Here is a 10,322-nt window from a genome sequence, read left to right on the forward strand (position 1 = left end):
TTTGGAAGCTTAACAGTTACCAGCGGGTCGGACACAATAAATTGGCCTTTGACACTGTCTAAAGGGTTAAAACCCTTGTCAAAATGACATAGAGGGCAAATAAGTACGTTGATTTGTACTTATACAAGGCAATTAACATGTAGTTAGACTTTTTTTGTGATAAGTTCATCAGTTGGCTAAAATTGACGGTGATAGGCAGTTTTCATTGAAAATATTGAACCGAAACTAACCTTTTACGTGATGGTGACGACAATTTTTCGTGCATGTGTATCCCGTGTCCAGGAGGTCGAGAGGGCTCTTCCTCCACCATGTCGCCCCATGAGGTATTTTGCCGCCATGCCTCCCTCGCTGAGAAAGAAAATGTGTTTTATAACAGTCCTTAGCAATTCCAAATATTTCAATTATCGCTGATATATGGAAATCCGTACAATCATAATCTGCCAAAATCTCACTCCACTCCATATTGGGTCCACAGCCTCCATTCGGCATACCAGTCTGGATAAATATAAGAAAATAAAGTTAAGATGAATAACATAAGAGATTCAGGAATTGTAATTTGTTTGTTTTTCTAACCGGGTAGTCATTTTCGTTATCTGTCTCGAGATCGTTGTTCTCTGCCTGAATCTCTCTGGTTAGCTGCTCCTCTTCTGCGATGGCACTTGCGATAGCTTCCTCATTGGCCTTCTCCAGGCGGTCAGCCAACTCCTCTTTCTTGGCTAGAACTTCTGCCATGGACTGAGGTTGGGCACAAGGTATAGTTGTCATTATATTCAGTATACAAGTAAAATGCTCTATAGCTACTGTAACTTTATCCACTTGTATCTGATTGTGATTTGAAGACAGACATGATAAACCTCACCACGTTGGAAATCATTGGACAATCACAACAAATCACAAGTGAGGGAGCATTCCAACATCATGCAGGCCACTTTTACTGTGAGGATGAAGAGATGGTGGAAGGAAAAAACTATGCCTATTTTTTTGTTTACCCTTATTTGACAATAAAAAACACGGCTTTTAGTCTAATTTGATGAATGTATTACTTAATCAACGCATGCAAATGTGGTGAAATTGGTTCTTAATATGAAACATGTGCATGTTATCAGTGAAAAATGATAATAGATTAAATGAAATCGTTTTTTCTGTAATTCTAAAAATAAAGATGAACATCTACTGACAGCTATTCTTCACAGTGAATGGTGCTAAAACAACAGTACACACAACTACATAGTCTTGTCGCCACATTTGTTCAGGGGGCTGCTAAAGATTGACTTTGTTTAGGCGTTGAAGCACCCATGGGACTTTCCAGGACTCCCCTCATACTAAACCCAAAGGCCCACCCCTCCCTCTGCTTCTCCATCTCTCAGCACTCACAGTGGAAAGCTCTGTAGGGTCCAGCACACTCTCCAGTTTCAACGCTGCCACGGAGGTCTCAGCTTGTCTTGGAGCAGATGTGGCCAAGCCTTGCGACGTGGCCCCTTCAGCCACACTCTCCCCCAAGGCCGATTGTCCGCCGAGCCCATCCGTCTGGGATCGCTCTTGGGATTCGGAGCGGCCCAGAGCAGGGAGTGGGACTGATAAGGTCATGTCTGCTGGTGGGGCCGGAGCTGAACAGGAGGTACTCTCTATGGCTTGCAAAGGGGTGAGCTCTGGTACGGGGTCGGGGGCGTCGTCATGGGGCGCGTTGATAGAATGCCCCGAGTCTTGTGCATTCTCTGCTGTGGGCTGCACCGAGTTACACACACACACAGGCAGATGCAAGCTCCATTAAAAAACATGCATTAGCAGTAACAAAAACACAAATCATGCGGGGAATCTTGCTACTGACATGCTCTTAACACCCATTTCTGATCCAAATTTGATGGAGAGGATTTGGATTTTTAAAAACCAGAGGATGAATCAAAATGTGTGTTAAGTGTCAATTTCATGGGTGAAAAGTGAATTACATCCACTGAAATCGATCTATTCAAAGTGGTTTCTGAACAACATGGGGCCCAAAACAAAAACAAAGTGGTTGGCTAACATGTATCATATTTCTATGCTCATCATGAGTAATCAATATTTTTCAATCTTGGTACCTCTACTGTATCCCTGCTTATTGGATGATGAACCTCCTTGGGGTGATCCCGGAGTGGTGATGCTTTTTTCTCATTGTCCACCTGGCTTGTGTCCCCATGAATGGGACATTGAGGACAGATGGGAGGTGTTTCTTGTGCGGGTCTAAGCGACCGACTGTTGGTACTGTCCTGCTTTGGGGCGACATGGTTGGCCAAGACTGGACTGACCTTGGCAATCATGGCGGCAGAGCGAGGTTTGGCTGCACGTCCACGTTGGACAGTTTCCCAACCTTCCGCATCTTTTTTACCTGAAAACATAATAATTACTGTTTTGTCCCTTTCTTGATATTCAGTTAGAGCAGTGAAGATCTACTTACTTGGCTTTTCAACTGGAGGATTTGTCAGTTGAATAGAACTTGGGGCAGATTGACTACATTTGACTCGATCTGCCCAACTAGGGCCTGTAAGGGAGAGGCGGGCTGCAGCCAAGGCAGGTGGAGGACCACTGGATAGATAAATACACATAATATCAGATGTTGACAAACAGGCTGATAAATACCTAGTGGCCAAATCCATAACAGGTTGGTAATTATTCATTTTTCTTCCATTCTATTTGGTCAGTTCACACTCCAGTGTCAGTGTCAAACAGACATTTAGACACTTCCCATAAGTGAAACGCCGAGTCAATATCCATTTCCGACAGCATCCAATCACTAATAAACCACAAATGCTTTAATTTTCATTCACAATTGACCAATACCAGCATATACTTATAAATCAACATGAATTAAACATTTTCACCATCAGTAGCAGACCACTTTTCTCAAACTTATTGAGATTAACCAAAAGCAATCCAAGATTTTGACTTATTTAGACGTACTAATCCACAAAATAAAACATGTAACTCAGAAAACCTTATTGAATCATAATGAAATATGTCACTAAAGGGAGCTGAAATAAATGCTGCGCCTCAAAAAATAATGCAATGGATGGTAAATAATGAACAATTTGCGCTGCAGAGTGGTACAAAGAGTGGAAGGGCTTACCCAAAATTGAGGGCGCGACGTGCACCAGGGGAGGAAACCATTCTTTCTGCAGAGGTGTTGGGCCCCACATGACGTCCCGGTGACATCTTACGCAATTCCCAAGCTAAGGAGGTAGGCCTGCATTTGAAAACAATTGGCATTGAGTGGAAAAATACAAATATGCAGATTTTTAAAAGCACTATGAATATCATTTAACCAATTGAATTAGATTTTCAGGAACTGTGTTAAAGAGAATCTAATAGACTTGGCAAAGGAAGTCAAAGCCATCAATCATTTCTGTTTGCGCCACAAAGCTATTGAGCAGATACCAGCACTTTGTGGTCTTGGTTCCACCTTGGGGGTTGACAAAAAAACAAACAGGAAGAGAAAGAGTGTGCTGGACAAAGACACCTGTTCTGGGCATCGGTTTTCTCCAACTTTTCCTGAAGCTGGATCCAGTCTATGAGAGCTTTGAAATCCCGCACATAGTTGTCCAATATCATCAGGACCTCCTGTAAAAAAAATGAATAAATGCTAAATTACACAAACAAAATAAAAAAATAAAACCTGACAAATTACCATATTCATTAATTTCCTTTACCGCCAGGGGTAAACCCTAACTTGGTTGACAGCCAATCACAGGGCACAAGGAACAAGGAGTATATAATAAAATAAATGAAAAAAATCCTGTCAATACACAACAATATTCTTGTCCTAATATTGATCGACTACAATATTTACTGACTGAGTATTATATCAATTATGAGGTATTATCTTCAAAAGAAAAGAATACACTAGTGGGTTACACTAAGGAGAGGCCCTATGAATGTGTCGTTAATTGGATAACATCAAGTTACGTGATGTTGACTAACATACATAGAGAAGCTCCATGATGAAACACCTGCTCCGCTCCGCATCATCATTGCTTTGAAGACAATGCTAACATGAAAACAAACAGTTCCAAATATTCATGGCGCACAGAACCTTTGGCGGAAGAACAGAGAAATTGCATTCTTGATTCTAATCTACACTGCGATTTTTCAGATGTCCCAGAGGTGTTGGTTGGGCTTCAAGGAGCACCCCCCCCCCCCCCCCCCCCACTATGGTCACAACTCACCCTCCCCAAACCCTAATGAAAGCAGACAACTGATAGATGGGGATCGTGAAGGGAGAGGTAATTGAGAGTAAAGCTTCACAGTGCTTTTAGTTAATAGACAAGTCAAAGTAGTGAAAGATGTGTCCAGTAGCAGCTCTGATGATTGGAGCTGGTTAACAAAGACCGCCTCTATAGCTCGCCGCTCATTTGGTAATGAAGGCTGGGTTGGTTCTGTGGGTGGACAAAATCTACAGCGAGTGGAGCCATCATAAAGTGGCTTTTAGCATGTTAACAGGCATACTTACCTAAATACAACCCGCCTACAACATTTCATGATGAATGACAACATGTTTAACCTCCTAGAGGCCTTGCCATTAGGCGGGTCAGTAAAAGCCAGTGGTCCATCCATGGACTACACTGCACACTAACCAAATGAAACATTTTTTAGGTTTTGGGGTCTTCATTCTGTACAACAATATGACTTACACTTTCATGATCAAATAAGTTTTCCATAAAAACAATATTTAATTTTTTACTGAAATAATGTTGCCTTTCATTGACAAGGTGAGACTTTCAGTAATTATTTTTTTGTTATCCAAGATAAAGGTTTTTATGTGTTTTATGCTAATTAGAGGGAATTGGCTCAGCTCCACTGTGGGATCATACTTGGGTGACATCGAAGCACACATTTGGGATGACTATCATCTATAAATTACCATGGAAACAAACGGAATGAGAGGAGGATTACTAGAAGTACTGCCATAGCCATTAAATTGCATTAGTGAATCATGAGGTGATGGAGTAAACCAAATAAACAAATAAATAGCTTGCTGCGAGTTGTCTGACAATATTAAGATCACACCACATGAATCACAGCTTAAGTCCTGACCAGAGACTATCACCAGAACCATGTTTGGCATAATCCAGCATGGCAGAAGAATCAATATGAGAATTCAACCGCTAATATATAAAAAAAAAAGTATGAAAACTAAATAATTTAATTGAACTAAAAACGTAAAGGTCCTGGAATAATACAACGCGACAAGTGAACAACAACGTTTCAAAGAAAAATCTCATTTAAATTTGAAAGTGGTTTGCAGTATTTCATCAATATTGAGAACAGGCAGCCTGTGATAATTCTCTAAGCAGTGAGGGACAAAAAAAAACTGGACTCAAAGAGGAAAGTGGCTTGTCTTTGTTAGTGTCTCCCTCTAGTGCTTGCACTATTAAAAAGATGATGATCCACCGAGGCCTAGAATTGGCATTATTAGTGTGTAATTACTTTTATGAGTTTTATGAACTGACCTTGCATTCTACAACACTTTGATCAGATTCGCAGGTGACGTAGATCTCATCCACCGCACGCCGTAGGTTATCAAACAGGAAGGCCCAGTAGCGTGCTCTTAAGTCCACTTTGCGAGGTTGCCGGGCTTTGGTGGGGCTCTTCTCGGTCGTCTTATCCAACAGGACACCAGCTGCACTTTTACTTTCCAAAGAAGTATTCTGTAAAAAAATGTTCCATTTCCAGTCCGGAAAATACAATGACATAAAAATGACCATCTTCACTGTGTTTTTAATATGACAAAACCTGGAATTTGACGAGGGTGTGCAGAGTTTGTAAATTGAATGTCATAAGCCAAGTAAAAATTAGTAAATGGTGTCCTCTGGTGGCAATGTATGAAAACACTGACCTGTTTCTTGTTTCTTTGCTGCCCAGAATGAGTCCTTGGAGCCCTTGAGCTGCCAATGGAGTGATTTTTAGACTTTACTAAAAAGGAAAAACGGAAACAATCTTTATGAAATGACACTATCACTACATACAGCTTATTTATTATTGTCACAGGTTCATTCTTTCCACAAAAATAGAGAATTTTGATTTTGAGAATCACTGCAGTTGCTCAACAACTACCCTTTATCACCATTACACCAATTGTTGTAATTCTCAAAGATGTAAAATCCCTTTGACTACAAGATACCACAAATATTCTAATTATATTAGACGTGAAAACAATAAGTAGGCTACACACATACTAAATGGCAGGGAGGAAGTGTGGGAGGTTTATGAGTGGGAGCTGACAAAGTAGCTCCTTGTGTGAATAAATAAAGAACTGTCCTTGTCTGAATAACACGCAATTAAGGTAGTTTCATAATGCAAAAATATATATTCTTCTTGAAAAGCACTAACCTTCATCCTCTTTACTCTCCAGTGGAACACTCCATGCAATCAGGTTCCTAGCAGCTCGGCCCTCTTCAGCCACGATCTTACGTACTTTATCATGACTGGCAGAGCGCTGAAAAGATGCCTGCAGGGGAATGTAGAATAATCAATATTTTACCTTGTACCACTTAGACTACTAAGAAAAAAATGAGGGTTTCATTATATGATCCATGATGAAAATCGAAATGCAAAACAAAAGGAAACTCATAACTTTTGCCTCAAACAATGCCATCCAAGCAGGTGAAGTAGACAACTTCCCCTCAATTTGCTACTCTGAAGTGCAAAATTGGATTAACTCTAAAACAAAGAAAAATGTGTATACATCCCTAGAATATACCTACCAGATGTCATTCTGATTAGTCCATGCATAACAGAATAATGGCAATTTTAGTTAGTTTCCTCATCAAAAACAAAATGATCGAGACCATAAAATTGTGTAGTTGGGTGAATTTCTTTGTTTAACCATAATGCCATATCTTGACACGAAACTGTCAATCTGCCAGTTACATCACACTGCAGCCTTCAAACTGTTATCCAATGCTAAGAGGCTGAAGGAAAACATGCCTTAGTAAAATAAAAAAAACTCTTCCAGTTAAAACTATCCATCTATGTAAGCCGGATTACTGAATCGAAGCCTTTGTGGGAGAATTCCGGATGTGATCTGAGATTTAAATATAAATGAATAAGATTTGAATATCAATAGAATTGATTTTGAAGCAACTTTTTTTTAAATGCAGGTCTTAAATACTGTATGTGTATAATGTATTTTCATGCATGTAATACAATACAGATAATGAATTGGATTCTATTAGTCATATTGAAAGAAGTGATTGGGGTGTGTGTAGCTTTGCTTTTGGCACTCTGGAGTAAGAGTATTGTTGCTATGGTTACCCAATTGATACAGTGCTAAAATGTGCTCTACTAAAGCATTGCCTGCATATGAGAATGTTACACAAATGACCAATTTCAAAGACAGAAAATGTCAGCATTTAAGACTACAAGCTGTCAGGTTGACAGATGTTTCACTTCACGTCATAGGGCTTTTCAACTTCATTATGTCACACTGTACCAATGATGCAACATACTGGTGAAAGCTGCGGTCAAATGCACGACAGACACACAAGACAGTAAGCAATAAGGAAAAAGCACCACAGGCTTGAGTCAACCAATTTTGCTCCCAACATGCATCATGCCTGACCTACACATTGAGTATGCATCAGTGACTATAAAAGCTCAAGGCTAGTGAAATACTGTATCTCACTCGTAATAATTGTCTTTTGCACCACAAGACCAAACTCTCAAAAAAGATGGATGTGGAATCTATAAACATCCCTTTCTGACATAGAATAAGCATTTAAGAAGCAATTAAAGGAAACAGTGCGATAAAGGGAACTCAAAGTGCTCTGTTCTTAAGAAGACTGCTTGATTCAAGCATTCAAAGCCAGTCTTCCATTCAATGAGTTCCGGATCTCAGTTTAATGGCCTCTACCTCCTCTACATTATTTAATAACAGATCTAATGCCAGCACAGTTGAATTGGATCACCGAGTGCTGTTTTGTGTTGTTCTCTTTTCAAATTTAACCGGAAAACAAGGCATTTTTACCTGCTTGCAACTTATTGGATCGAAGGCATGTCGCTGGCTACCAGCTAGAAATGCTGCGCAACAGAGGTTTTGCAAAAAGCCACTCAACAATGGTGCTGTGTGTTCTGAATGCAAAACTCCAAGACACTTTTAAAGATGAGGAAATAAGGCTATCACATTATGCAAAGCCAACATGCACAGTGCACAGTGGTCCTGATACTACTCCCCAAGCGAGATACCCAGCTGACCTACTTTTGGTGTGCAAAATTCTTCATGTCAAGTGGCCTGTGCACTTATTCTCTCAAATGAGAAGAACAAATATAAGATAACATTTCTTCCTTGAATCACCCTAATTAGCAAAGCCCCTCAATATGCTGAACCACATTGTAAAGGACACAGACTCCTCTGCTGTGCACTGGAAATGAATCATTTTCTAAGCTGATTACAGAGCAAGTATAAAGTTTCACTTACAGCCCGTGCAAGTCCATTTACGAGATGAGCAAAAGACAAAATACATACGGAATAGATCAGCACAGAAACAGCTTCTTGGTCGTTTTCCAGCGCTGACATACTGTTGCTTCCCACTTCAGGCTGCCAGTTACGGGCACTTGGAACTAAAGGCCGTGACCATCTGACAGGAAGACTAAAATAGACTCCCAGTGCTCGCTCCACAATGTCATAGCAACCTGCCCTGCGAGTTCAACTCCGCTTAGAAGACCAAAGTGTCGCCCCTCTGCGGAGTTAGCCGCGAAGTATCTGGCTGCTGCTGTCCATCAGCTCAACATTGCAAGGAAGGCGCTTGTTGTTGCATTTGGAGCTTCTGCGCTCTACATGGGAGCTAACTCTCTCTTTCTCGCATTGCAAACTCTCCTTCTGCCACGACTCTGCGCAGTCATGCACATAGCCCCCCCAACCTGTACTGCCAGTGATGAGACTGTAGCTGCGGGCGAAGGGACAGCGTGTGCATTTACCCACGAATATGTATTAGCAACGCCAAAGTGACGTGCAGAGTGTGCTTGGAGTCTGCATATGATGAATCATAGTCAGGTCCAAAAATATTGTACTGACGTAGTTCTAATCCTATTATCTTTTAAATGCAATAAACAAGATGTTTTTGACTTGAAATTGATGATACTTGCATCTAAATAATTGCAACCCTCTGTATGCTCTCCATAAGATTTTCATCTAGCCTACAAAAAAAGGCATTAGCCACAACACTGATATTGTTTTACAAAGACTGATATTGTGAGATATAGTTAGAACTTTGAATAAGAATAAAACAGCTCAAAATGATTGATGAACTTACCACATTACAAACTGCTATAGAAATCACTGCGAGTTAACTGTTTCGTTGTATACTGCCATTTATTATTAATTCATCATTCATAAAGACACAACTAACCCAACAATTTAAGGAGAAGAAAAGTGTACCACACTTTCAAAGGAGCAAAACCATCCATCCCAAACCAATGCAATATAGTTCAGCTCATCACAACAAATATATAAAAGATATGCTTGTGGCATTATTAAATTTAACTCATTTGACACATGGAGGTAAGTAACATTGCAGCAATAAGACAAAAAGTAGCACAAAAAATGTACATGCAAGACACATGGCATTTGTCTAAATCCTATATTTCTGAACTACTCAAACTATTTATGAGATTTTCAAGTGATTTGTTAACTTTCAGAACAGACCAAATAAAAGCATTGTTTGTTATTGTTGTTTGCGATTGTGTTCCAAATATGACAGTTTTAAAAGTGTTTCAGTGTTAGCATTTTAAAGGAAGCAGGCTGTCCTTTGACCTATTGATGCAAAAGTATTGAGACGAGAGCTATATAAATGCCACACCCACCAAAAAGGTAAGGGCCAAATCCCAAGTGGGTTTGAATTGATCGTGGCTGCTAGCTAGCAATTATCCAACAAATCAATCCTCTAAAAAGAAAAAAATAACGTTAGGGCTACCTTGAGAGCATTAATAGACGTGTTTTTGTTTTTGCCTCCTCCATGTGAGGAACCAGAGCTGTTGCTGCCAGACCTCTCCCTCCCGTCCCCTCCGTGCGCGACTCGAGGTCCGAGACGGTGCTGACCAGCGCCGCGCCTTCGTCCATCGTGGCGGCTGTCTTTGTTCATCGATGCACGCTTTTTTCAACAATCCGTCGGCAAAAAACAAATGGCAGCTAAAGACGAAGTTGTCCCGTTGTTAAAGTGACTGGTACACCATGTTACATGACAGCGAGGCTTAGCTCCTACAAAAAACGGAAGTCCGGGGATGATACGATGCTAGAGGTAGACGCTAATGTTATCCAATCATCTTACCCCACCAAATAATTGACTGGAGTA

At 40.4% G+C, this 10,322-nt stretch overlaps 2 protein-coding genes across 2 annotated transcripts in view; both read right to left on the minus strand.

The window, feature by feature from the left end:
* Positions 1 to 5,681, minus strand: part of scaper (S-phase cyclin A-associated protein in the ER) — a 33,643-nt gene extending 27,962 nt beyond the window's left edge. The window contains exons 1-9 of the mRNA XM_077710781.1: positions 5,484 to 5,681; positions 3,494 to 3,594; positions 3,104 to 3,220; positions 2,435 to 2,562; positions 2,079 to 2,365; positions 1,375 to 1,725; positions 574 to 735; positions 429 to 495; positions 231 to 348 (exon numbers count right to left, since the gene is read on the minus strand). Coding sequence (XP_077566907.1) covers positions 231 to 348; positions 429 to 495; positions 574 to 735; positions 1,375 to 1,725; positions 2,079 to 2,365; positions 2,435 to 2,562; positions 3,104 to 3,220; positions 3,494 to 3,585 — 1,322 coding nt within the window. The 5' untranslated portion in view covers positions 3,586 to 3,594; positions 5,484 to 5,681. The remainder of the gene's footprint in view (positions 1 to 230; positions 349 to 428; positions 496 to 573; positions 736 to 1,374; positions 1,726 to 2,078; positions 2,366 to 2,434; positions 2,563 to 3,103; positions 3,221 to 3,493; positions 3,595 to 5,483) is intronic.
* Positions 4,623 to 10,251, minus strand: LOC144208985 (S phase cyclin A-associated protein in the endoplasmic reticulum-like). The gene is made up of 5 exons (XM_077735114.1): positions 9,945 to 10,251; positions 6,364 to 6,481; positions 5,870 to 5,946; positions 5,484 to 5,681; positions 4,623 to 4,643 (listed from the first exon to the last, which is right to left on the minus strand). Exons 1-5 carry the CDS (start codon positions 10,110 to 10,112, stop codon positions 4,623 to 4,625), a joined length of 582 nt encoding a protein of 193 aa, XP_077591240.1. The 5' UTR covers positions 10,113 to 10,251.
* Positions 10,252 to 10,322: the final 71 nt, after the last annotated feature.

Source organism: Stigmatopora nigra, chromosome 2, assembly GCF_051989575.1.
Source record: "Stigmatopora nigra isolate UIUO_SnigA chromosome 2, RoL_Snig_1.1, whole genome shotgun sequence".
In the NCBI taxonomy this organism is placed as follows: domain Eukaryota; kingdom Metazoa; phylum Chordata; class Actinopteri; order Syngnathiformes; family Syngnathidae; genus Stigmatopora; species Stigmatopora nigra.

Coding starts and splice junctions, on each gene's coding strand:
- LOC144208985 (XM_077735114.1), bottom strand. CDS start 10,112: ATGAACAAAGACAGCCGCCACGATGGACGAAGGCGCGGCGCTGGTCAG. Junction 6,482..9,944: donor CGTCTATTAATGCTCTCAAG/GTAGCCCTAACG, acceptor ATTCCCCTGCAG/GCATCTTTTCAGCGCTCTGC. Junction 4,644..5,483: donor AAAGTGTTGTAGAATGCAAG/GTCAGTTCATAA, acceptor ATTGTTGTACAG/AATGAAGACCCCAAAACCTA.